Below are 26,218 nucleotides of genomic sequence, written 5' to 3' on the forward strand. Positions count from 1 at the left end.
GGCACTGTTGATAAATCATGAGTAGCTAACTAAGACCTAAGTAGACAGAGCCGGGTTGGACGGTAAGATGAAGAAGAGGTATGCTTTTAGGTACCTACCTGAGGGAAGCATTCAAGGTACCTAAGCACTCAAGGTAAGTACCTAGGTAAGTACTCTCAATGCATCCAGTAGCTCTTCTTGGGGGCGCTCTGGTACTGCTGAAAAGAGTATGTCGGAGCTTACTAGGTAGCCATATAGTACTACGCTCCTACTGATGACCACTTAGCCTGGATCCCTGGCTATCACCCAGGGCACAACGTCCAAGGACCCTACCCTCAATCTAAAGACAAGGCGTTGTGGGCCATGGGCTTATCAAGGGGTAACTCTTCTACATGGTACATCCCCCAGACAAGTGATTTCTCCCCTGGACGGGTGACTCTATGCATACCAAGGACTGGCTGGTGGTGGTGGTGGTGGTGGCAGAGCCACTTAGGTACTCTACTACTCCTATGGCGCTGGCTCCCCCCCCTGGATGGTTCGTTCCTACTTAATGAACCCCTTGGGAGAGAGCCTTGATGATGCCTAACCGCCTAGATCCATGCCCGAAACTCACTTCCACTGCACCCAGCCGCGGGCGGATTTGAAACTTTGAATCTTCATTTCTTCAAACTTCAACGCTATCAACACAAGATGTGAGAAAGGAGAAATCCACCATCAATAAGCCTTACCCAGGCGTCCTTCGCGTGGCACGTCGCCTAGAAGTTCATTTCTGATAGCCTCGTGGCGCGTGTGGCTTCAGAGAGCACCCCTGAAACCATCTGCCTGGACTTTCGTTGGGACAGGCAGCAAGTCAGTCTCCAGGTCGGTCTCCAGGTGCTGCGCTCAGCGACCTGGCCCCAAAACCCTTCAAATGCTTAACTAGTTGGCCAGCCTCGGCACAACAACACACCATTTTACACCGACAGAGCCCGCCATTCGTAGATATCAGGTCTTGTGACTTTGGCGCCGCGCAAAATCAGGTGAAGACCCCCGAAAGCAGCAATAGAGCCAATCAAACCAATCTGGGCTGTGACACCACCACGAGAGAAAATGGAAAAGTGTACCTGCAAGGGCACTGGTCCAGAATGCACATGGTGGTGTGTGGCGTGGCACCCCGGAAAATTCGGGCCCAAGCTTGCTGCACAGTCGATCGTCTGCGGTGCAATCGCTGTCTCGGTTCCTGGCAGGAGATCCAGGAATGGCTCTGGCGTCATGCATGCCACTCGCCGACCAGGCCCGACCTGCGGGGCAAAAGCAGCAAGTCACTTGGCCATTTCCGTGGGGTGGAGCGGAACCTAAACCACCTGCCACGTCAACGACACTGGCGGACGACCGCCAAGGCTGTCTCTGATATTCCTGACGAATGAAGGTTCGATTTCGATCATGGACTGTGATTTGTCGTTGTTGAACGTCGTCCGAACTGTCGAGTACTTGCAGCCAAAAGTCTCGAATACATGACAAAGCCCTTCCTGAACATGAAAATGTCAAACTCGGCAAAAGGGGTATAGGAAATGATAGGAAATGCGTCTCGCTAATGTTCGCAAAAAGATTCGTAAATTCGTAGCTGATCGTGTGTCTTGTTTAGTGGCGGCTTCGGCTGGCTTTGGCGTATGCCTCTGGGTGCTTTTTCTCGGCTTTGCTCTTCATTTGCCTGTAAATTGTTAGTTGGGCTATTCTCCACACGTCTGCGCCCTGGTGAGAACTTGATCGGTGCCTGCGTACTTTGATTTGCTCTGAAGATATTCAATGTCGCGGCGGGCTTGTCGATGCGCATCGACAGCCTCGTCAAAGTCCACTCGGGCTTTCTTCGACCGGCTCAGCAACTCTTTTTGCATGTTCTCGAGCTCTCGATTTTTGGAATTCAATCCGCCTGACCTGGATTAAGGTGGGTTAATTAGAAATGGAGGATTTCGGGTCTTGTTATGGTACTCACATTTGGGTCTGGTGAGCCATCGAGCGGTCCATTCTGATGGGGTCAAAAACGTGGTTCATCTTCTCGCTGAGCATGTCCATGACATCGACGCCAGGTTGACGGGGAGAACGATAGCTGTCATACTCGCTCCCAGTGCTTTGACTGTGCCCGTACAAACTCGATCTCGTGGAGAAAGTACCGCCACTTCGCGATCCGTAGGACGCTTCAGTGTCAGAAATCTCGGGCGGAGTCATAGTAACTCTGGTGACAGGGCGATTGTACGCGGCCTGGTTGCTGATATAGATAGGTGGACTCTTGTGGCGCGACTCATAGTGCGTGGGATGGTGAGAAATGGTTGCCATATTGATGGTGATATGTGGTGGGGTGGTTAGTAAAGGGGAGTCAGAAGCAGGACAATATCAAGCGTGGAGGGTAAGTCAAGATGTATGACCGGTCACAGAGAACTGGGATCAGAGGTTCTTGGGGTGGGTCTATGTCTTGGGAACGAAACTGAGGAGGAAGACAAGTGATGGAAAGGAAAGAAGAAGGAAAGAAAGTCTGAACGGTCGAGGAGCAGGCTTTTATAGCTCGACGAGAGGGCGAAACTGGTTCGCAGGGGGGCATGATTGCCAGCGAACACATGCTCAGGTTCAGCCAATGCGGACTCCTGGGAAGGGTCAGACTGGCATGATCCAAGAGCAAACAACCCCGCTCAGGGAGGAGGAAGGAGGAAGTAGGTGGGATGCGAGAGGGATGGGACCAATGTGACGAGGAAAGCAAAGCAGGGTCGGCACCGTCCGCGACCTTCCGCCCGGCACAGCAAAAGGTAGAGTTTGAGCAAGGTGACCACACAGAGCGGGAGATGACCCTCCATGAGGAGGTCAGTGACATGGGTTGATGGTTAGTCGAGGATAGTGGGTGGAATGGTTTGAGCCGAGTTGGATGGGTGGCTAGTTTTCGGGGAGGGACACGGGTCGAGACGAGCAATGAGTGGATCAGACCCGAGTTTGCCATTTCTTTTGTGTGGTATTAGCTGCGGATCGAGAATCCAACGAGTGGACGGGAGTGGCTGTTTAAAGGAGCGTGGAGAGAGAGAGGGAGAGGAAAAAAAGAGGCAACGGGGGGTTTGGGACCGGGGGCGTGACGAGGAGAGATTGTGAGGAAGGTTGTTGGTTGTTGGTGGACTGGGCATGGAGCAGCGTGACTGATTGTCATCAGCAGCGCGAGTGAGCGGGCACTCAAAGGGTCGGGTGGTGATATGCAGCACCGGGCCACCGCTGGGCCGGGGGAGGAGGACTAGGATGGGATGAGGATGGACACGGTAAAGGTGACGGAGACGGTGGGTGATGGTGACGGCGAGAGATTAAGCGTATGGAGTAGAGCATCCAAGGCAATATCCAGGGCCGTGTCTCACGGCGAGTCCATCAGGGTCTGGATGTGAAGGAAGGCTCGTTCAACGGTGGTTCGTGATTCGAGGCTGAATAACAGGCCCGAGGAGAGGAAAAAAACATGATGTATGGTGAACTGCTGGTCTGCTTGTTCCTTGTCTGGTACCGAGTTGTGCCTCGTACGGCATGGAATTTTCAAGTGTGGACTGGGGAACGAGAAAGGGTGGAAGGAGGGGCTTCTGGTGTGCGTCGACCAGGATGATTAGTTGGAGTGGGTGCTTAAGGCAGGGGGCAGGCAACCGGCAATGGCAGGGTTGAGGTCATGAGTGGCGCCTCGATCAAGCAGCGAGAAGCTGGGGCGGAAAAGAGTCAAGCGTGGGGATCAACAAGAAAGGTACCCATACATTGTGATTTTGTGGTGAGTGACTGATGAGAGACAAGATGGACAAAAAGGTCGCCTAAAAAGTATCATGACGGGGTTTTCGGGCAGACTCGTGTGGATTTGATGTTGACTTGGAGACGTACGCTTGGCCGATCTCTAGGCTGGAGTGGCTGAAAAGGCCGAGGGTTGTAAAAGGCCGGAGGATCTGAGTCTGGCACTTAAAGTGAATAGGTACATGCCTAGGTGAGTACTCGTAAGTAGGGACCTAACCTCAGGTACCTACCAGGTAGGTAGGTACTTGGGTGGGAATAAAGGTCACTTATTCATTATTATTATCTTACTTCTTAACCTTATTCAATGCCAGGTGCGCCTCAGGCCAACATTGGTACCTTAGTGGTGAGTGGCTCTGGGTTGTGATTCTTTAAGCGGAGGAAGGAGTTGGGTGGTTTAAGAGGGGACGAGGGGGACCCTCAGACCTTCGGACCTTTATCTAGGCCTGAGGCGCCCCTAAATCCCGCAACCATTATAGAGACCACAAGCCTAAGTCGGTCTACGTTCCACCTTGTCAACCAAATAACTGAATGATCTGGTAGCTGATGACTCTCTCGCCAGGGCACCTAACCTTTCTCGAGGCCACCGCCTACTATCACATCTTTTGCTGGCGCCCTCGGCGCTCGGCCTTCTCTTTAGGCGGCCCGAGCCGTGAGCTTTAGGTGACCCTACGATCCTCTGGCCGTCTCGACCTGTCTGCAACCCATTTCCCTCTCCTGAAACATCAGACTTGTGGATACTTCATTCTTAATACACATACAGCCCTAAGTTTGCATCTGACCGACTTGTTCACTGCCTCTGCATATTAGACGAGTCTTGGTCACGGTACATCATCAACTAATTACGAATCAGAGATCCTCGTCAAACCCCATCATCAGGCAGAAACTGCTCGACATTGTCGTTGTTTATTCCAATCATTATTACTTGGTGGCCGGAGGTTCAATATTTACACAGTGCCAGGCTCCAAGCTCCAGGCTCCAGGCAGCCTTGTTCTTGTGCATCCCATTTCCACATCCAGTCACCGCCATTTCCCTCAACCGCTTGCTTGCGATTGTCTGTCCGTCGGGCCAACGACCTTGAATAAAACATCCTTTCGGACCGTCGAACCGTAAACTTAGGGCTTTCTACAGTATCTTGGTGAACCATCGCCCTTCCCCAAACCATTAATTAGTATTCATCCACAAACACCAGCCAACTCCTCCTCATCAAGTGGCCCATCCATCTAATCATATCTTGTCTCATCGTGGTGCCGAAACCTGCTTTTACAGACCTGTGAGTCTGGGTCCCTTCCCAAAAATGAATGCCCTGTGCAGGCCCAATGCAATGCGAACTGAGGTTGTCGCTTCGCCCGTTTCATGATCATCACCACAGCCCGAGATTTGGTCAAGCGTGCTGCTCGACATTAATGCAATCAACCTTCCGTCAAACATCTCGTTACGCCCAAATGCAATGTCCACCCCCAAGTGACGCCAAAGCGTCCACATGCTGTTGTCGGTGGAGTTCGGTGCAAACTCTTCCAATCTGCCTTGTTCATTAACTTCAGGAAGCCGATGTGCTTTCCCAAACGTTCGTGTGTCCCGGCCGCAACCGGTCTTGCCACTCGCCTCGGTTCAGTGGTCTCTTCTCATTCATTCCGTCCAAATGCATCAAGCACTTGTTTAGTACCGTCCAATTGGCCGCGTCGTGCTTGCTGATCCTCAAGTCCCCTGTTTGCCAATTCATGCCTCCAGGGGCCTATCACGGAGAAACACGTGTGGGATTCGAGAATCCAATAGCGTCATCATCATATTTCCCAGCACGTTGAAGTCCACCGGTTTGGTCAGATAATCGGTGAACCCAGCATTGGCTGCTGCTGCTCGCTCTTCTGGCATCGCATTCGCCGTCAGGGCCATGATTGGTGCTGGTTGGTATCCATGTTCCAATTCCCAGGCTCGTAGCTCCATACATGCCTCATTCCCATTCTTGATTGGCATCTGAATGTCACAAATGATGAGCGAGTAGTAGCCCGGCGGGTTCTTTTGAACCATGTCAACGCATTCTTGCCCGTTCTTGGCCGAGTCGTTGTCAAGCGCTACCTTCTTCAGATACCGCTGGATCACCATTCGGTTTACCTCACTGTCCTCAACCAATAAGATCCGGTGACCGCGGTCCCCAATCGAGTCTTTGACCAATTGAGCAATCTGTCGGAAATCGTCAGAGCTCGACTGCGCCACTTCACGAGCCCGATCCTTGCTGAGATTGCGTAGCTGTGCGGGATCAAAGATCAACGCAAACACCGACGGTTTGACAGGCTTGTGAATCATGAACGCTTTACGACCGCTCGCTGTCAACGCCGTAAAGTCCTCGAGGATATCGCGTTTCTGGTAGTGATCAGTCACTACCACAAGTGCAGGCACGATTGATGCCTGATACTGCTGCAAATGTCGCATAAACAGCATCACGTCGGAGCTGGCAGGAACATCCAGAACGATGTGGGTAAATGTTGGCGGGTTCGGTGTATTGATCAAGTCCAAGAACTCGCCAATGGTCGCCAATACAGACACGTTCACCGCAATTTGATAAGGCACAACTTGCTGAATATGCTGTGCAATCGCGTCCCGAGCATGTTCGGCAGGACAGATCACTATGATCTGGTATGTCTGTGGATGTGCTTTGTCCGGTGTGATGGTGTCGTTACTGCTGTTCTCGCTTTTACTCCGTCGAATTACTGGCGTCGAAGCAAATGAGCTTTCTGTGATGGCTTGCCGCTCACTGACTGCGGTGATTGACCCCCGGGATGCTGCTGATTCTGGCGTGGGAATCAGCGACGATACAGACGATCGCCCGACTGCAACCACCGAATTCGATCTTGCAGATTCGCCAGAGCTTTCCGACGTAAGAATGGGCGGTGAGACAAAAGGTGACCGGTTGAGAGGTGGAGGAGACAAGGCCGGAGACCCCTGGTCAGGCGAGATGACGTACTTTGACAAACCAGGCGTCTGAATGATGCCTTCAACTAGCGACGGGTTTCGAGGCGACATTATGGTCGACGGTCGGTAGTCGGATTTTGAGCGAGGACTACCCAATGTCCCGGAATTTGTGCGTGCTGATCCAGGCCGTGCGGTAACGTGCGGCGATGACACTTCAGTTCCGGGAGGATGGGTTTCGACTCTAATGTAGAACTTGAAACTAGACCCCTCCCCAGGCTTACTATCGACGGTGAGCTCACCATCGTGCATCTCGACCAACTGCTTCGATAAGAACAGCCCCAGACCGGACCCGGCATCATGGTTTGAACCTCCGCCAATCTGACCAAACTGTTTGAAGAGTCGTTCAAAATCACTCTGATTGAAACCACGACCAGTATCGAGAACTTCGAAAGCAAGAAGAATCGAGTCTGGTGTTGTAGGAGTACTGGAACTTTGAGGCACATCGTCGCGGACGAAGCATCGCATCAGCACTTCGCCTTGCTCGGTGAACTTGACCGAGTTCCCGAGAAGATTTAACAAGACCTGACGCAATCTGAAAGGGTCTCCCTTGACCGTAGTAGGCACATGCTGCTCAAGAGTATAGTTGAGTTCGAGACCCCTTTCGATGGCGCGTGAAGAGACAGTATCGATGACCTCTTCACACAGCGTCCGAACCTGAAACCATTTGGGAACAAGAGTCATTTTTCCAGCCTCGACTTTCGTAACGTCCAGGATGTTATCAACAAGCTCCCGTAAATTGTTGGCGCTGTTTTGAATGGTGTCAACGGTCCGCCTCTGTTCGTGATCCAAGGCAGAGTCGACAAGCCAAGGCATGCTGCCGAGAATGCCGTTCAGAGGTGTGCGGATCTCGTGCGACATGTTGGCAAAGAACTTTGTCTTTGACTCCATTTCAGAGTGGACCTTGGAGTTTGCCTCGTTTAATTCTTCTTCGAGCCTCTTCCGAGTCTCAATGTCGGTACAAGTCCCATACCACGAAGCACGACCACTACTTTCGAGCATGCCTGTCTCAACTCTAACCAATCGGACGAGGAACCAGCGATACTCGCTACCCTTTGAACGAAGTCTGATCTCTGTGAGATATGAAAGTCTTCCGTTTTCGTCCTCTTCCACTGCAACAGAATCCTGGGCGATCATGCGATCCAGTGAGAGCTGATCCGGTGCGAATAGATTTTTGTGTATGGGCATTGGTGGCGCCGGGGTCTTGTCTGCCTCGCCCAAGCCATCGGTGCGAGGCGAGAGGGATCGTGTGATCGCAGCAACCTCTGTAGGAGATAAAATCCCACACTTGTGCAAGTCGTCGCGATGAACATGCTTCGCAAAACCAAGACCGCGAGCCTCGGCCAAAGTCTGACCAGAAAACGAATGCCATTGTTGATTGACAGCCACAATACCATCACCCTCCACAGCCTCGAAGATGATCTGAGGAATTGCATCGGCCAAGGCCCGGATCTTATTATCACGAGCCATAGTTGCTTCTCTTTCACTCGCTTCGAGGTTCTTCATGTATTGCTCATGGACGTCCAAAAAGGAGCCAATCCAGTACAGCAGCTCGCCATTGTTGCTCAAAAGTGTACTTGCTCTGAAGACGAACCATCTGAAGTCGCTGTCACTGTTGAATCTTTTGACCCGAATGTAATGCGTGAACTGGCTCCCAGTCTTCAAGGCCTCGTTCCACATCTTCACTAAACCGTTGCGATCAGCGGAATGCACGTTTTTCCAAGGATCTCGAACCCGTCCCTCCCCCTGGCTCCTGAATGCGTCGAACTTTCGATTTGTCCAGGCCAAGTCACCTGTACCGGGTTTGGCGAGAAAAAGCTGCAGCGGGACAGCGTTGAGCATGAGAGATGAGATCAACTCAGGTAATGGCTTTTCACCATAATCTCTGGTCACACTGCCGCGATGAGATGGGTCTTTATCGGATATCGAGCCGAGCCGACCGTACGCGCTTGCCCAGCTACGATCACCAAATTCGCTTTCGGAAGTACTGTTCGCTCTCCCAGGAGGTGGGCTTTGGACTTCGCCCTGCTGTCTAACAGGAGTTTTTCGAGTAGACTTGGGCACGGAGCCAGCCTTTTCTGTCTGTCGTTTCGGGGCTTCCGAATCTTCCTTCGCGGAGCGCTGACCCGGTGTAACTGGGTGCTGCCCGGCTCGCTGTCTTCTTGCTGTGAAGTAGCTGTCAACCATGTCTGATGGCATTCTGCCGGGCGTCGGCGATCGGCCATGAGTGAAGCCGAAATGTTCCAGGAGTGGGGTGCTCGCAGCAGAGCTTGATGGACTCTCCTTGAAGACCCCAGGGCTTATGCTGTAGTCCCTGCTCTTTTCCTTGTCTTGCGCGACCTGGCCGCTCAATTCAGCCATTAATTCGAGTTCGGAGCCTTCATCCGAAAAGGTGCCGCCAAGACCAAAAGCAGCACCATGTCGAGCACCCGGACCGCCACGTGCACGCTCTTGAAGATTAGTGTACTGCTGAGCTAGAGAGAAGGAGCTCGCAAGGTGGGGCAGTAGACCTTCTAGAGAGTGGCGTAGACTTCGAGGATAAGGATTCAGTGGCGAGAGGCACGACAGGATGGCGATTGGGAACCGCAAACTGGATGCCATGGTTCCGCGAGCTAGAAGAGGTTGGATCAGGGGAATATGGATGAGTGTTTTGGACATGTCCGCGCCAATGGCACCAAGAGACTGGTTTGCCGTACTTGCGTAGTCGTAGGGTGGAGGATTTTGTTCAAATGCAGTTTCGTCGATGGAAGCCGAAGGCTGTACAAAAAAGGGCGATTCGGCCGGGTCTGGACGTGCGGCGGGCGAAGGGGAAGGGCTTTGAGACCATGGTGATGGCTCTGGCTGTTCAAACTCATCGAATGGCTTGAACGACCGTTGTTGGTCATCTTGTCTCAAGGATCCGCGGCTGTCGCTAAGCTCGGAAGGGGTGCTCGGGGCACTTCTTCCAGAGAGGCGAGGAGCTTGTTCGGTGTACGCTCGAGTCAGAACCACTGGTTTTCGCTTGCCGAATAGTGAGACCACGCCTGTCCGGACAAGTAAAGGGTCTTTCTCGGCTTCGAGTGGCTGGATTGAGCGGTGGACATGGCATCGTAATGCGGAACTGCTAGATCCTGATGTATTATAAGGATAGTCTGATGGTGGCGGCTGGGACTCTTCTGAAAGAGCCCTTGGAGTGGGGGTTTGCCTGGTCAGTCGCGGGAGTACGGGAGATGTGACGGGTTGCTCTTCTGTCTGACCAGAAATGGTACTGGAAGCACGAATAGGACCGGGTGGGCGTTGGCGAAGGGATCGTGCTACATCGTCGGGAACCGGACCTGCGATGGAGTGTCGAGTGACGAGCGGGGGACGACGGGAGTTGAAAGAGTCTAGGCCAGGCCTAGCTACCTCGGCAAGACCTCCTGGAGATCTCACATCACTTTCAGAGTTCGTCATCGAGTCCAGGTGCGAGGGGTTAGATGGTTCTGAGCCGTAGATGTTGAATGTAGCCCTTTGGCCCCATGGAACATTCTCGAGGTCAGTCATATCACCAGGAATAGCTAACGAGACCCGCTCGGCGCCGTAGGCCTCTGAGAGAATTTCGGTCACGTTGGCCCACCACATGTCAAGGCCAGGTTCAGCATTGAGCATCAGGATCAGATCATAGATGTCGGGGGCCGGAAAGTTTGGGTCTTCGGGATAGACTTGGCTGATGGGAGTTTGACCAACCGGTGTTGTGGTTTCAGACGAGGTATTTTGAGAATCATGTTGAGAGGCAGGTAATGTGGAATGGGTGCCGACAGGCTCATTAGTTGGGGACAAGAGGGTGAAAGGCTTGTGCGAAGGCCCGGATCGATGGCTGAGACCACGATTGAGATGGAAATTCATGCGAGGAAAGGGGTAGGATGGAGTCCTCACGGCGCCAGGAGTGAGGTCGAATGAGGCTTTGATGGTGCGGGCGGAATCGGTCGACAATGCGGCTGTGTTGACGGACTCATCTGAACTCGATTCAATCTGACTGAGCGACACGTCAGGGTCGAGGTTTTCATCAGGTTTGAATGTTTCGGCGGAAGAACTTGAGTGGGTGGCCTTTTTCTGCTGGACCTTTGTCATTGCAATTCCCATGTTTCGTCTCATAACCTCGAGCTGAGTGGCATCACGGGGCTTCAGGTTGGATACTTGAGGGTGGAAGAGGCGAGTAGACGACAAGGCTGGGACACGGATTCCTTTGTTTTCGGCGGCAGGGTCGTCTTGCCCAACTCTTGTCTTTGTCGAAGGCGTGGAGAGGTTCTGCGGATCGACAGATGGGGACGGCCGGTCACGGTGTGGGTGGCCACTGCGACCTGGGTTGGAAGGCTTCATGGTGATCAGTCCGGTGCTCCCCACCGTGCCGGTTTGGAGCCGACACTATTAAAGATATGCTCTGGCGCGACCTTGGGGATAATGCCAGAGCAGTCATAGAGACTTTATGATCATGGTTGGTCGGCTATGGGGAAGCAGGTGTTGCGATTTGTACGGTGTTATGTTTGATCAAGACTAGCGGGGGTGCATGGCCGGCTGTGATATTGAACGACGATGACGAGCGAAGGCGTGAATGGAGGATCTATTGCAGACCGGTGCGGTGGTTTTGCGGCAGAGCGAGTCGTTGATGTCGTGAATGTGGGAAGCCGCGGAGGGTTCGTAGTGGAAGAAGGTGGGATGGAGGTCTGGCTAGTGACGTAGTTGGGTTCTGGTGTGCGATAGAAGCGTCCAGGCCAACGAACAGACGAAGATGTTAGAGGCTGAGGTTTATATGTGTGTCGACAGATGGTCGAAGTGGCCTTGGACGACTATAGTAGGGTGGAAGGAAGGTGTAGAGGACAGAATTTGCACGGGTCAGGCGACTTGATTGTCCCAGGTAGCAGCTGCGTGGAGATGCGTGGTCAAGACTTGAACGAGGTTGGCTGAGGGTGGAATCGAGTGGGTAGGGTTTGCTTCAAGGCTCGAAGAGGGCCACAGGGTCAGAGAGGTAGGGTAGCGAACAGAGTTGACGAGTCAGGGCTGTTTGGGGGATGCGAGTATTGAGAATAGAGGCCGAGTGACTGACTGCTTGGACAGACATGAGACTTGGACGGTCAGGTCAACAAAGCCAAAGCCAAAGCAAGTGCGCAGCGCATTGCCAGTGTGCCAGTACGGTAGTGAGCAGTAGTAGAGAGGCACAAGAGGTGCACCAGACCGGAAGGGTGGAAGGGGTGATAGAGTGCCAGAGAGGAATTGTGGGTAAGAGGGCAAGCAAGATGACGTCGTCTTGCAGGTGGCTTCCTCGTCCTACTCCGTCACCCGTTCGGGCCAATGTACTATTTCATAAGCGAGTGCCACCTGCTATTTGCCCCAATTCCACGCCGCCTGGCAATAATAATGATCCACTGTGTCATTCGTGCCTACCTTTCCTTCCTTTCCTTCCTCTTTGTGCCTACTTCAGCCTACTTGAGCCTGAGGCAGCCACGGAAGCTCGCCTCCCACTTATTCTTGTCCAGTACCACCAACGACATTTGATGATTACTTGATCCAGGATGCGTAGTCATAGTGGCGATGGTGCTAGTAGTGGTAATGGTAATGGTAATGGTAACGCTGATGTTGGTGGTGATGATGCCGGTGGTTGTACTCAACCAGGACGTGTCATGCTGCTTGCTGCGTCTGTCATGTTCTATGCCGTGGTCGTCAATTTCTTGTCAACGCTCGCTCCTGCCCTCCAAGTAGCAATTTCAGTGGTTGACCACCCGCGTCCGCATTTATCATCCACAAAACACAACTGAGCAATCATATCCTCTGGCGATCACGACCCATCGCGCTTTCCTTCACCAGTCGTGCGTTTCTTTTCCCACGACCCAAGCCAAGGCCTTTAAGTTACTGGCATGACTGCTAAAAGGCAGGATTGAACTCGTGGTCCTCTGCATTTTCGTTGGCCATGAGGTGCATGACTGCCGACTTTCGGCAATGTCTTCCGTCCTTTAAGTTTTACTAGGCGTCGCACGCATACGAGTACCCATTTTCAATGTACCCATTTTCAATCCATGTCCACCAAGTCAAGGTACCTACACACCAGATTTCTTCCAGTTACGGCAATAATCTCTTTTAGATAGACTAACAAACACCAAGTACTAATAATCATGCATGGCAATCAAGTTGAGCCTCGGTTGCTATAGACTTGGCTGGTATGGAGATGTTCAGTTGCAAAAGTTCACACCGCCTGCTGACCTCATCGACCTTGGTACGCATATCCATCAGGCGCGGCACGGCCCTCTAAGTAGAGACACGTGATGATAGTTTGCAAGCCACCCAGGGCCACCTAAAAACTAGCGCACTTTCAATAACTTTCGGTTGCACCACGAGGTAGAGAGATGCCAGATGCCTGTTTCTCACCAGCTTCAGCTATTACTATTATTATTGATCTGTTCGTGATTCGCCTCAAATGCTGGTCTAGTACCTCGTGCCTTGCAAAGCCCTCGCTCATGGCCTCGTCACGGTCCTCGACCCTCAAACTTAGTTGGCTGTTACTTCCCGCTTCGAAGCTTGCCAACCTCGAGTTTGCATCCAAGTGTGGGCATAATCGGAGACTTTGGTCGCTTTCAGCCTTTGACGTCGGTCCACTTGAATTCACACATACTGGTTATGAAAGACAGCTGTCGTTCCAACAAAAGGCGACTACAGTCCCTAGCGCATCGTTGTAATTGCCTTTTCACTTTCCCTACCAACATCAACCTGGACGATCTGGGGATCTCCGGTACCTGCAAGCCAGTACCTAACTTTCGGAACCCAATCCTTGGCTTCGTCATAGCCCCAGACGCCCTTTCAGCCCCCAATGCACCCCTCGGCCTTTGGCTGACGCCGGACTCCCAGGACTGGCTAACCTACCTGATACTCCGTAGGTAGTTGTCAGATCCATTCCGTTTCCTCGGCGTCACATGGTACGACCCGTCCTTAAAGCCTGCCGACTCAGGGCCCATTCGAGTCCTTGTCGCAATATTTCCACCACAGTATTTCCTGGATAGCTACGTCTACGCAACATCTGATCCCGTCCCGCAATATTGTAGCCCTTCTTGTACAACTGCAACACCCCATGGCAAATAGTGAGCTGACTAAGTTCCTGTCTCATTGCAGAACAACCCAGCAATGTGATTTGGCTCCGGATAAGGCAGAAATCTCCTTCATGTCTTCTCGCCTACATCGCGTAGGGTTTTCATATCATGACCAAAGACATCTTGATTTCGCCCTCCCTTAAACGTCAAAATAACTCCACAGGACATGACGAGTTCATACGTCGATGGTGCAAGTCCATAGTTCCGATAAATTGCTGTCATTCGTCATGTCAAACAGATGTGGACGAATCAGTCGCCTCAGTCCACCTTGATACTGCCATAAATCTTGTGCACGAATTCATATGAAGCCGCAAATCCGATCGTGCCAGTCAGCACAAACACGAGAAACCCAATCAAGGCTGAATAGCCGACGTAGAGGACCGCTCCCGTGAGTCCCCCGAAACTGACCCGCGTCATCCAGAATCCGAGTGCGTTGACGAAGACGTACCCGCCAGTCATGCCCGCCCCGAGAAAGGCACGCCAATGCCACCGGTAGTCTTCCGCGCAGAGGAGAAAGTACACCAGCAGGATGGTCGTGCACGCGCAGGTGAGAACCATCAGACCATAGCAGATGAAGAGGAAGCCAAACATGTAGTAGATTTTGCTGGTCCAAAGCGAGGTCATGATAAAGTACAGCTCAACGAAGATGGCGAGGAACGGGAGGATGCCTGTGAGAAGAAGAGAGGGCAGTGGCCGAAGGGAAGTTGCTACCGGGGGAATTTGGCGAGGAATTTGGTTGGTCTTGGTTGGACTTTCGATGCGTGGCTGTCGGAAGGCGTACCACGCACCCGCGACGCTCAGTGGCACGCTGATGACGAACCAAATGGCGATGATGGCGAGCATAGTGGTGAGCGGGACTGCCCCACTGGAGCCTTTGGCCCAGACAAAGAGGTTCAGGAAGAAGAAGCTGAGGAAGACAACACCAGGGACAAAGACTGGGGTGAGCGCGATGTTGGCCTTCCAGTTCTCGCCTCCAAATGACTTGTAGATTCGAGCAGAAACATATCCACCGATACATCCAAAGAAGGTGTAAAGCAGGAGACTGATTGTGGTCAGCCAGCCGCGGTTCGATGGGGAGAGAAATCCCAGCATGGCAAAGGCAACCGTCACACCAGTCATGACGAACAATTGAGCGCCATTTCCGAGGAAGACGCTCAAGAGCAGTGGGTAACGAGGGCTGCGAAAGACATCGCCATGCACCAATTTCCAGCCCGAATCTTCTTGGATGTCGTCCTCAGCCGCCGAGGTGCCAGAGAGGTCGTCAAGATTGATGTTTTCCAGGCGATTGTATCTGGCAATGTCCTTTCGCAGTGCGCGGATCAAGATGGTACTGACCATGCCCACAAGAAACACCACAAAAACTGTCGAATTGATCAGGGAGAACCAGTGAATCTTGGGATCAATAATGTGCAGATATTTGTCCCACCTGGTCGCCCACGCAGTCTGCGAAGGTCGCCAGTAGACACTGTAGGTGTAGGTGACGCGTGTCTCTTTCTTTCCTCCAATCACCAAGGGGGCAGAGCCCGGATTTGCACACTCGGCTTTTGTATCTGCGGTGTTTTTGTTGTCCTTGAGGGACGAAGGCTGAACGAGAACTCCGACGACGCGGTATTGTGTGCCTCGCAGGCCAGCCCTGTGGTAATCGATGATGATGTCGTAGTGGTTATGCAAGATCTTAGTCCCGTCATCTTGCACCTTTCCCAAGGGAAAACCGGGGCTGGAGAATCGCTCGTGGGTAAGAGGGTCTTCTCTCAACTCGGCTCCAGGGAGGCCATCCACCAACAAGTTGACGTTGTAGGCTTCCTCAATTCTCGAACTGACAAATTGAGACGACCGTTCTTCAAAAGCTTGACTGCGGCAAGCTGTCTTGCATGTCTCATTCTTGCCCATGAACAACTCAAAGGGAGACGTCCGGATGCGGTCGCCGAAGATGATGCTTCCCAGGGATTCTCTCACCCATTGAGGGCCACCTTCCGGACGGCAAAAGCGAAAAGCGGGGTGGTAGTAATCATATGCGACAACCGCATGGATTTGTTCGTCGTGTCGCGATATCGATGGAGTCAGGGCATTGACGGTGAGGGGAACTCGATCGCCTAGGGAGTAGGAGGAAGGGGCCACGCCGGGCAGGTAGAAGGCCGTGGCCTGGTGGAGGAGAGTTGAGCACAATAGTGCCGCATGTAGCAGAGAGGGCATGTTGGGAAGGAGTTATTGTTATTCCAAGCCTCGTCCACTCAATCAACCAGGGGCCAAACGTCGCTTGTCTGTTCAAAGGGAGTGCAGTTTACCTGTGGTTCATGTTCATAAGGTGACACTACCACGTAGAAGAAATGAACACGTTCTGTAGAATGAAGGAAGCTTCTTAAACACACACATCAACCTTCAGGTTCAGGTGATGCGGCGAGTGCAAGAATATGTTTGGTGGAGATGCCTGGAAAGAAAGTTGTCGATGTGTTCCTTTGACCTGTTGGATGGCAGTTGGAGACCCTGTCCTCCGAATGCGTTTATATTTCCTGATTGAGCGCAACCGACTTGGCCATCCAGGTCACGTGAGTCGCGAAACACGTGGCATTCACTCCATGGCATCCACCACGTCCATCGTCTGGTAACCTTTGTAGCAATGAAGCCCATTGACAACGAGCCCCCCTTGCAGAGCAGATATTTCCTCACATCAGATATACAACAAGAAATCGCAGTCTTCTTCGAAGGCTGAGAGGAACAGCATCCTGTCGGATGTATCATTAAGAGCAGAGGACTTGTCTCTCCTGATGTACACAAGAGTATGTACTTCTCGGAACCAGATGTGTAAGATGCAGCAGATCTGTGGGGACAACTTGAAGGTCAACAGAAACAAAGGGCAGCTCGAGACATGGAGGTTCTGTCCTTCACGAAATGACTCACACTATTTTGGCGACGTACAGTATGTCGATGACCACTTAGCCCCTTACACAGAAAGAAGCCTGAGAAGCGACGAGAAGCGACGCCCCTGCGATTCCGGCTCTGGTTCTTTGTTCTACTTCCAATCCCTCGAAGGCCAAGGCGACAGCATTGTCATTGAGAAGTATGCTCCATTTTAATTCCAGACGTGACAAAGATACATGGGTTTGGCATATCCACTAATTTGCTGTTCGATGCATTTGACCCAAAGATCCAAGACGGAGGTGAGCCGAGGATGGTATAGGGGGTAGAACATGGACTGACAGGCCATGCACCAAACATGAGCCGGTCTATCCGATTGTTTCGTCTAGAGTACTTCGGTTATGACCCATATGTATGGCATGCACACAGTGTCCCAACTTCCAATTCATCATGTGGCCCGCACCGAGAAGATTGGTTCAATCATACCTGTATCCGTTCCTTACCTACGATACACTACCTACGGAGTACTGTCACGCGAGGGATCGACAGAGTGGATGATTGTCGTGGGTGAAAGAAACATGTTCTGGATTGGCCCCATCGAGTCTTGTATCTAGGATGGGTTTTGTGATTGGGATTCTCACAGAATTGGCGATTGTTGATCCTTGCCTCGGAACTCGTGAGGAAGTCTGTACTCATGAGTGCTTTAAAAAGTACAACAAGTACTCGTAGCCTATCCCTGTGTGTGTACGAGTACTCGCATAGGCTACAGGCCTTAGGCGGGCTCTTGGCCTGGTGCTTATCTTGAAGACATGGAAATGTGTGCAAGGTTCTCGAGAGACGGTGAGCGGGAGAGCAACAGAAGTGGTGTGTGGCTGGTGGGCCAGGGTTGTCGACCTGATTGTCATCTTCTGGTAGTTGGCGATTGCTAGGCGTACGTACAATTTTCCCAGTTAAGCGAGACAGGACGGCCTTGTTAATCTTACGGGGATGTGAGGGGAAAGGTGGCTTCATTCCCATAGGCCACAACAATCTGAGACGTAAAACAAGTTCACGGGTGCAAAGTCAACGCAAAGCCACTCCTTGGTAGAACTCAGGAGCTCGGCAGAAATGGGAAATCTGCTGCATGAATCTCAGGAACACGAACCCCGGACTCTTAACTTTGTATCGTCCCCAGGAGATGCAGTAACATTTAGCTTCGAGTAAGCTTCTGTCAGGAACAGGTCTAGCACAGATCGCGATTTATGCTCCGTTCACCCAGCTTGTGCCTCGGGTTGTTTTAAAGCTTTCCAGGTACCACCCAGATGGCGTCTGGCGTCGACTTGGCTTGCTCCTAGAAACGAAGCGACAGCCACCACTGAGAGAGACGTGGTATTAATCTGAAACCTGTGGAAAAAGACGTTGACAAGGGCAAGTCAAGTCGAGGCAGTAGCCACCGACCACTGGCCAGTAGTAACCGAGTGTACGACTTCCTCAATCAATCACAGACAGTCATGACAGTAATAATGAATGGGTAGGCGCGAAATTGAAATTGTAGTTTGAGTTGAACCTTCTGTGTCATGTTCTCTCTCAAGGTTTTAGACTCGTGAGGAACTGATTCTACGAAGTAGGGTCTACGAGTACTCCGTACATGTCTACAAGGCGTCTGATTTCCCGAGCCGCCCACGCCGCCGTTCCTGTCAAAATGTCATTCTTGTCTTACCCACACTGCCATCATACTCGCACATTCATGCAGGCTACTCCTCTCCTCCACGGTCTCTTTACTCACGTAAAATCCTTACTGTGTACAGTACAGTGTCTTGTTCTCTTCTTGGTCATTGACCCATCGTTGAGACAGGTTCGCCTCTCTCAGACCCCGCCCTTGCCGCTTCTGTTGTGGCAAACTTTAAGCGTACACGCACGCGGTCAAAACCCACCGCCGGCCAAACGAGAGACATTCAGAGTTGATGTTAAAGCTCCAGTCATTTTCTCGTGGCGCCTAGGGGGGTTTTCCGCCTCTTCGACCAATCCGATCCCATTCCCACCCAGCCATTGTCGTCGATTCTCTGGATCGCCTCAGGGGTTCAATTTACGAAGCGGTTCATTGTTCCAGAGACGATGCGTCTATTGAGATGAGCACCCGCGAAGTCTCAGCAAGGGTTCCTTGATTCCCCTGTTGATTCTGCGTCTAGTTTACGATTAGCGTATCGCTAATGGTGCATTCCAACTGTGACCAGTTCGCTTCTCGTCAAGGCCGTTTCGCTTTCCTGTAGCGTCCTTGGTTCCGATTAAAGCCAACAAGATGCAAAATGGTTGGTTGTTGATGGTGGATCTTAAACATCCATGTAGGTCCCGGAACTTCATCTTTGATGATATGACCATGGCAATGGCTACTATTATTATTGTGTTATGTACCCCTCCTGTGCATTTGCTCAAGCTGTTTGCCCACTCCAAATAAAGTGTCGACAGTCCACGGGACTATGTGTTTGTTATACATCCCATTTGGTCTCATCAATGGCCTCTTGTGTCACTGACATTGGCAAGTCCACTCACAGTACAGAAGCAAAAGCCATCACGACAAGACCAGACAACAGTGGACGGCCGAGTGAGTCATGGCGGAGAACATCCCTCTGATGGAGGAGGAGAGTCACCACCGTGATGCGGTATGGGCTGTCGCCAATCCAACCGCCCGGTCACGCCTCGCTCGCTTCAAAGCATATGGCATCGCCATGGCACCCACCTTGAAACGTGCTTTACCAAACTATTGTCGACCTGAACAGATTTCGACGCCGGGCAATACTCAGTCAGCATATCTGGATGCGCTGCGCGGGTACGCGGCCTTCATCGTCTACATCTATCACATGTACTACATCCCAGCGGCCGTTACATGGCGACGATATCCAATTATCAGCACCCTCTTCGGTGGTCCCGCCATGGTATCCGTTTTCTATGTTATATCTGGGTACGCCCTTGGATACAGTCTACTTCTTAACATGCATCGAAAGGATGAAGCTCGCATGCTCAATGGCCTTGCGTCTTCCACGTTTCGACGTTACATGCGCTTGTACGGAAGCAGCGTTGTTGGCCTGTTCATCGCCTTGGTCATCGTTCGTATGCACCTTTACAACGGAGTTTATGGGGTCGAGGTGTATCAAGATACACTCTGGAAACAATTGGGCCACTGGTTTGCCGATGCTTTTAGGTTCTGCAATCCTTTTGCCCGAAACATTACCGACATCAAGGGAAATGAACCCCTCTCATCCAACTACCTCCCACAAATGTGGACCATTCCGGTCGAGTTTCGTGGAAGTGTGTTCCTTTTCGCCTTTTGCACTGCTGTCTGCAAACTCACGCCTCGGATGCGAATGTGGGCAATGTGGCTCGTCATTGTCTTGGGCCACTGCTGGCAAGCAGTCTACATATCGGAGTTCATCAGTGGTCTTTTCATCGCTCAATTGTCTATTTGTCGAAACCCAGATCGTGTGACGGGGTCAATCATCACGTCAACTGTCGACAGTGAGAAGCCTCGACCTCCACAAACACGATTGTCCAAGGTCTTGCACAGTCTTCTCTTCTCCGCCTCGATAATCCTTCTTGGCCAGATCGATGAAGGCCAAGGATACCTTCTCATCTTCGGTGGCTTTCCGTGGAAGTACATCAACCACTTGATCCCCTTCTGGTGGGAGTCGACGGCTGAGTACCTCTTTTGGCTAGCATGGGGTAGCTTTGGCTTGGTCTATGCTCTGGAATTCTACCCCACACTTCGAAAGCCGCTGTCATGGACAGTGTCTAGATATCTTGGCGATATATCCTTCGGTCTGTACGCTATGCACGTATGCTTCGGCATGGGCATCAGATCGCTATATCTCGATCCTTGGCAACAGAAGTACCTGGGTGAATCTTCCCTGGCGTGCATTTTCATGGTTATCATTGTTACATTCATTGTGATCACAGCGGCAGACTATTTCACCAAAATCGACAGAATGGTTGTTCGCTACTCAAAACAGATCCAAGATCAATTCTTCTCGAAATGGAATTGAGATTTATTGTGTCATATCCAACAAACTGGTAACACTGAACTTACCTCTAGCTAAAACCACATCATACTGGACTCCAAAAATGGACTCACAGGAATCATGACATTGGCAAGCTAAGTGGAAAAACCACCCCGAGTCCAATAGTCTTGTCATCACGGCGAGATAGGCGAGCAAGATGCGAGCTTGAAAAGGCCTGAACTCGATGCGGTGATCAATTTAAAACCCCCTGAAATTGTTTTACTTGCGCCGGCGAAGCAGGGAAATCGACATGAGGAATGTCGCTTCACATCCTGAAAAGTGTTGGGTCAACAAATCATGGTTGGCACAGACAAAGGTTCCCTCGGGAGCCAACTGACGGTGCCATCCTTTCCAATTCTCTGTTTTCATTACATGCAGATCGGGCATAATTGTGCAAAAGCAAAGCCCCATCACCTCAATCAAGCATGCAATACAGTGCATAGGCGCGGCGGTGGCAACTACTTTGGTGTTTGACTTCGCCCTCAGTCCCCGGCTGAAGGGGAAGCGGCAGGTTTGAGTCAGAAATTTGTTGCATGGACCGGAGCTGTATGCATAGCGTTGGTGTTCAGTCTACAAGATTGGACAGCCTTGGACTTCCCTTTGACCTATATCTTTCAAGACAGGGTCTATGTATGAAAAAGATAACGCATAATGTTAATTGATGTCGAACATGATAATAACCAATGAGACGCCGAGGTGACAATCGCAGCTCCCAGTAGACGCATAGTGGAATTAATGATGGAGACAAAATCAGGCGAAACAGACGGTGAGGCTCACGTCGGCACTTCTCGACCGAGATTGCAGATTTGTAGATTCAACCACATGAGCTGGATCGACTCTTGAGAGACTGGTCTCGCACCCATCGAGTCGATGAATCCGCCAGGAGGACGGTGCAGGCAGTACTTAGTAGCATCTTCATTCGTTCAAGGCAAGGCAAGGCAAGGCAAGGCAAGGCATATCATGGCATAGAATCTTTTCGTAACACATATAGACATCCTAAACCACATCCACCACATGACGCTGCATAAGTTAAAATCCCAAGTTGTGGAAAGTTGTGGGTCACATCATATCGTGTCGACTCCCACCCGACCACGACCGACGCCACAACGTTTTAGAAGGAAATATAGGAGGGATTCGAGGAATGATCCAAGCAATCAACAACAACAACAACAACCATCACACTCAATCGATCAACCCACACACCAGCCAACCCACCAACCAACCAAATCAGTAAGCAAGCAACCCACGACATGTCGCTCAATTCGAAAATACTACAACAACCACAACCACAACAACAGCTGGGGATTGAGGGACTGGAACTGGAACTGGGGCTTGCACTTGGACTTGAGGATCGCTTGAGTCGTGCCGGTTATACCAGGCCATCATACAAGGATAGAGCCGAAACAATCGTCTCGTCCCGTTTACTTCCCTCCTTGAATTCCTGCATATCCAGACTCCCATTCTCATCCTTATCCATCATGCGGAAAATCTTGCGTACTCGCTTTTCCGGTGTGTCTTCATCTTCGGGTAATTTGACCATGGATCCGACCTGCAAATGAAACACCAACGCGTGACGTCAGCTGACCTGACCTAACGTGACCTTTTCTTTTTTAAACAGAGGAGGGGGCGGTGGAGAGAAATAAATAATGTACCCTAGAGAGGGGGGAAGGGATGAGGAAGTAGGGAAAATTCGTACCATTTTGTAGATTGCTTCCACAATCGCCAGCATTTCCTCATAACTGATCTTACCATCTCCATCGATGTCATATAGTTGGAAAGCCCAGTCGAGTTTATCCTCCATTTTGCCTCTTGATGTGACACTTAGGGCGCAGATGAATTCCTTGAAGTCGATTGTGCCGCTTTTGTCCGAGTCAAAGACTTTGAAGACATAGTCGGCGAATGAGGAGGGGTCGCCAAAGGGGAAGAATTGGCGGTAGATTTTTTGGAATTCTTCTTTCGTCAATGTCCCTGATGGACAGTCTTTGAGAAAACCTGGAGAAAGGAGGAAAAGACAAGGGGAGTTAGTTTCTTGTGGTTAAGATGATGGTTGTGAAGGAGTGGGAAAGAAATAAATACCTTTATACCATTGCTGTAATTCCTTCTTGTCGAAATGTGTCGACTTTTGCAATTCTTCTAATTGTTGCGGGGATAATTTGGATTGTCTGCAACGGAGAATGGGATCAGTAGGTGACGTTATAGAAGAATGACGGAGCAGATATGTTGGGTTGAATGTGTCTGGCGCTTCAGGACAAAAGGCCAACGAGGAATTCTAATTTCTTTCTTTTGCGGCCCAAATTGAGAGGGAAGAGGACGGAGTCTTGCTCACTTCTGACCCATTCTGATGACCTCCTCAGGCCCGACGGCCTCTTGTTCTCACTCTCGCTTGATTCGTTTTCAACAGGAAGGCAAGGCTCCGAGGGTATTCGTGGTCCAAGAGTGACGGGCAAGGCTGCGCTGCCGGAATTCAGATGCAGGAGCGTAGAAAGGGTCTTGAATGGTCTGGGAGGCTGGTGACGAGGATGTCGCGAGATGGGACTAGGTTAGAAGCAAGAATGCCGTTGCTGAGAAGGAGAGGAAAGGGGATACGACTCGAGAACTGAGGCTGGCGGCAAAAGTTGCTGAGGGAGAACGCTCGGAGAGTGTAATAGGATGTGGTGTCCGGAAGGTTTGGGGAAAGTGGAAGATGATGCAATGTAGAGGGTGAGTTGCAACAAGTGAAACGTTAATCAGGCTGCTGGCGACAACAGATAACCTACAGTATGTTTGTTGGTGAGGGTGAGGGCAGATGAATGGTCGTTGAATGTGGTGGTGGTATTATTGAGGTGAGCGCAGTACGAGGGGTACGAAACTTCCAGGTTGGGAACTGGAAGTTGCTCGGTGTCGGTCTTCTGGATCACCGGCTGCTTTGGAATCTAGGTACGGATAGATGATCGTCCCGGGCGGCAAGAGTCGCAAACAGGTGCTTGGTCAATGGTGGGGGTACCTAGGCAGCCAGGTAGCCTGGAGGCGGCAAACAGGGCAGCTGGATGTGATGACTTGTAAAAACCCAAACACGAGAATCATGCAACGCAAACATGGACTTTGGTGGCTTTGGTGGCATTCTGGGGCCCCTCGGGCTACAAAGGCCACGCTCTTGGGCACTTGGACCACAGGGATGCCTTAGGCCTGGCCAACCACGTTGAAGCCTCTCATTACCGACCATGGACAAGGGACAACGTGTGACATGCTACGCATTGCTTAAAATTTAGAGGTCGCCCCATTGTCTCATGGAATAAGGTAGTAAGCTGTAACTAACTCTCCAAACAGTTAGGAACAAAGGCTTTTTCGAGATGAGCATTTAATACACGAATTGGTAGCCTCATTTGCCTCCACATAAGTACTACATTGCACAGTCAGCCGCCCCCAGTTTCGATGGACCCGACAAATATAATGATCGAACAAATCGATCTTCTTTTCTCTTCCAATGATGATCCCTCCTTTGGGAAGACAACGGGGGCAAACCTTGGTCATCAGAGTGTTACACTGCTAGACTTGTCATGATCTGACTAGTCAGGGTAATAGGTATGCCACAAAGGGCTGATGGGCAGAGTCAAATCCCCCCCCCCCCCCCCTCCCCGCTCCATGCAAGCTCCCAAAAATAAGTTGGCCTAAGTGGAAAAACAGAGATGCTACTGAGTGTCTAGAACCTCTTTGTCGCCCCTAACCGGACCCCCGAGTAATACGGAGACGTAAGCCGCAGATAATAGGAAAGAATTGTTGCAAAGCTGGGGTTGAGGTGGTAGGCGTAGTTCTGTAAAGTACGAACAGCTGACCGTACGACACATGAAGTCTTTTAGGTATCTCTCAAAGACATTGGGGTCCAATATGGTCAGAATTCCAGCAGAGCTGAATATCCATTAGTAGTAGGTTGTACAGAACTGATGCTGCAGTCACGTGGTCGACATCTTGTCACCACCGACGTTCGATACATCCACACCAACGCCATGCCTCAAGTCCCTCAAGTCCATGGCCATATCATCTATTCTAGAAGCGCCGCTTGATTGGTGTACAGCACGTCGACAACGTTGCTGAGTTTCTCGAGCGTCTCCAGCCCTGCATCGTACCCAGCATCTCGCTCCACCTCGTCGTAGACAATCAGACATCCTTCTCCTTGATCCAATACCCCAATGATGACTTTGTCTAAAATCATCTGCGACAGCTTTCTCTCCACTTGCTGCGTATCGAGACCCACCATCTTGGCAACATGATCGATTTCCACCCGGCTGAAAGGTTCAATCACTTTGACCAGGTTCTGTTCCAGCATCGCATCATATAGTCGACGGAGATGGTTGCGGATAAACACATCGCTTCCCAGTTCGTACCGATAGTTGGTAAGCGCTTGTTCATACTCCTCCAACGATCGGTTTGAGTGAGCTCGGGCAACGGCCTTCATGGCTTCCAGATTGGTGCCTGCATATTTCTGTGCTTGCTTCGAAGACAGGAGTGAGTTGACATCATCCACCAAGTTGAGCATGATCTTGCAGAGCAACATGTATTGCAGCGCCGAAGTAGCACGTGCCGCCTCATCTTGGGCATGATAGCCTTCCAACGCCTCAATGAAGTAAGAAAACGCCGTATTGAAATCTTTGTCCTCAGCGTGTAACATTCCACTCTGCATATCTAGACCCGCTTGAAGAAGAGGCGGGGTGTAAACTGAAGCGGCAGAGGTTCTTGCTGATGTCAGTGCCGCTCGTGCCTTGGCTTGATTGGTGAGGGCATGGTAGACTCTTGACTCCAGGAGCTGGACTTCAACGAGGACAAGCTTGTCGTCCAATCTCTTGAGTTCTTTGAGTAGTCCATTGATGAGGGTAAGAGCATCATAGTATGCCTGCTTCTGCATGTACAAGCCTACCAAACGCGTTTCGAGATTCTGGCGGAGGAAAGATCGCTTCTCAGAGTTGGCCCAGTCGATGCATGACTTGGTGGCCTGGATCTGAATTTCGAGGGTGTCTGGGATCTCCGTGAAGAAGTCGAGGAGTTGTCGGACTAAGGTGTCACCGTGTTAGTGTCCATCACGCTCAAGTATGTCCAAGGGCCACCCTACCCAGTTTTGCCGTCTTTGCTTTGGCAAAGGAGGAGAGGGTCGATCGGCTTGTCTTGATCAACTCGGCCAAAGCGTCTGTTTGTTTCTGATCTCGATAGAGTTCTCCTAAACCAACCAAGGCATTCTCGTATTCTTGGAGTGCTGCTTGATTCGACCCAGGAGACTTCGCCAGAACCTCTCTATATAAAGCTTCGGCCTTTTTGGGATCGGATGTGGTTAGTGATTTGGCTTCATCGACTTTGGAAGGCGGAGGTGCCATATTGGCAAGTTTCCGCGCTCTGGAAGGGTTGGGAGATGATGTGAGGAGGAAAGATCGAAGACAAATAGGAGAGTAGCGTTCGGGAAGACGGTGATTGATGTTCTAGACGTGATGATAAGGGCAGGAGAGATTGGGAGTGAGGAATTGATTGTTGAAAGCGAGCGCATGCACCGAACTG

The 26,218-nt window shown here is 51.2% G+C and overlaps 6 protein-coding genes across 6 annotated transcripts; 1 reads left to right on the top strand and 5 right to left on the bottom strand.

The window, feature by feature from the left end:
* Positions 1 to 477: 477 nt before the first annotated feature.
* On the bottom strand, positions 478 to 2,482 carry PV10_02671 (uncharacterized protein). The gene is made up of 3 exons (XM_016367013.1): positions 1,952 to 2,482; positions 1,741 to 1,893; positions 478 to 1,669 (listed from the first exon to the last, which is right to left on the bottom strand). The coding sequence occupies exons 1-3, from the start codon at positions 2,290 to 2,292 to the stop codon at positions 1,600 to 1,602; spliced, it is 564 nt and encodes a 187-aa protein (XP_016226531.1). The 5' UTR covers positions 2,293 to 2,482; the 3' UTR covers positions 478 to 1,599.
* Positions 2,483 to 4,627: 2,145 nt separating this feature from the next.
* On the bottom strand, positions 4,628 to 11,902 carry PV10_02672 (uncharacterized protein). Its single transcript, XM_016367014.1, has one exon. It carries the CDS (start codon positions 11,053 to 11,055, stop codon positions 5,470 to 5,472), a length of 5,586 nt encoding a protein of 1,861 aa, XP_016226532.1. The 5' UTR covers positions 11,056 to 11,902; the 3' UTR covers positions 4,628 to 5,469.
* A 1,392-nt stretch (positions 11,903 to 13,294) lies between these two features.
* PV10_02673 (uncharacterized protein) lies at positions 13,295 to 16,260 on the bottom strand. The gene has a single exon (XM_016367015.1). The coding sequence runs from the start codon at positions 16,002 to 16,004 to the stop codon at positions 14,070 to 14,072; it is 1,935 nt and encodes a 644-aa protein (XP_016226533.1). The 5' UTR covers positions 16,005 to 16,260; the 3' UTR covers positions 13,295 to 14,069.
* Positions 16,261 to 19,069: 2,809 nt separating this feature from the next.
* PV10_02674 (uncharacterized protein) lies at positions 19,070 to 21,365 on the top strand. Its single transcript, XM_016367016.1, has one exon. The coding sequence runs from the start codon at positions 19,256 to 19,258 to the stop codon at positions 20,681 to 20,683; it is 1,428 nt and encodes a 475-aa protein (XP_016226534.1). The 5' UTR covers positions 19,070 to 19,255; the 3' UTR covers positions 20,684 to 21,365.
* A 275-nt stretch (positions 21,366 to 21,640) lies between these two features.
* On the bottom strand, positions 21,641 to 23,687 carry PV10_02675 (calcium-binding protein NCS-1). The gene is made up of 4 exons (XM_016367017.1): positions 23,025 to 23,687; positions 22,775 to 22,860; positions 22,395 to 22,690; positions 21,641 to 22,247 (listed from the first exon to the last, which is right to left on the bottom strand). The coding sequence occupies exons 1-4, from the start codon at positions 23,033 to 23,035 to the stop codon at positions 22,068 to 22,070; spliced, it is 573 nt and encodes a 190-aa protein (XP_016226535.1). The 5' UTR covers positions 23,036 to 23,687; the 3' UTR covers positions 21,641 to 22,067.
* Positions 23,688 to 24,377: 690 nt separating this feature from the next.
* PV10_02676 (uncharacterized protein) lies at positions 24,378 to 26,213 on the bottom strand. Its single transcript, XM_016367018.1, has 2 exons — positions 25,782 to 26,213; positions 24,378 to 25,723 (listed from the first exon to the last, which is right to left on the bottom strand). The coding sequence occupies exons 1-2, from the start codon at positions 26,038 to 26,040 to the stop codon at positions 24,717 to 24,719; spliced, it is 1,266 nt and encodes a 421-aa protein (XP_016226536.1). The 5' UTR covers positions 26,041 to 26,213; the 3' UTR covers positions 24,378 to 24,716.
* Positions 26,214 to 26,218: the final 5 nt, after the last annotated feature.

Source organism: Exophiala mesophila (assembly GCF_000836275.1).
Source record: "Exophiala mesophila strain CBS 40295 unplaced genomic scaffold supercont1.2, whole genome shotgun sequence".
Lineage (NCBI taxonomy): Eukaryota > Fungi > Ascomycota > Eurotiomycetes > Chaetothyriales > Herpotrichiellaceae > Exophiala > Exophiala mesophila.

Coding starts and splice junctions, on each gene's coding strand:
- PV10_02671 (XM_016367013.1), bottom strand. CDS start 2,292: ATGGCAACCATTTCTCACCATCCCACGCACTATGAGTCGCGCCACAAG. Junction 1,894..1,951: donor ATGGCTCACCAGACCCAAAT/GTGAGTACCATA, acceptor ACCTTAATCCAG/GTCAGGCGGATTGAATTCCA. Junction 1,670..1,740: donor TATCTTCAGAGCAAATCAAA/GTACGCAGGCAC, acceptor AACAATTTACAG/GCAAATGAAGAGCAAAGCCG.
- PV10_02672 (XM_016367014.1), bottom strand. CDS start 11,055: ATGAAGCCTTCCAACCCAGGTCGCAGTGGCCACCCACACCGTGACCGG.
- PV10_02673 (XM_016367015.1), bottom strand. CDS start 16,004: ATGCCCTCTCTGCTACATGCGGCACTATTGTGCTCAACTCTCCTCCAC.
- PV10_02674 (XM_016367016.1), top strand. CDS start 19,256: ATGGCGGAGAACATCCCTCTGATGGAGGAGGAGAGTCACCACCGTGAT.
- PV10_02675 (XM_016367017.1), bottom strand. Junction 22,691..22,774: donor ATTACAGCAATGGTATAAAG/GTATTTATTTCT, acceptor TCCTTTCTCCAG/GTTTTCTCAAAGACTGTCCA. Junction 22,248..22,394: donor TGGAAGCAATCTACAAAATG/GTACGAATTTTC, acceptor TTTCATTTGCAG/GTCGGATCCATGGTCAAATT.
- PV10_02676 (XM_016367018.1), bottom strand. CDS start 26,040: ATGGCACCTCCGCCTTCCAAAGTCGATGAAGCCAAATCACTAACCACA. Junction 25,724..25,781: donor AGCAAAGACGGCAAAACTGG/GTAGGGTGGCCC, acceptor GTGACACCTTAG/TCCGACAACTCCTCGACTTC.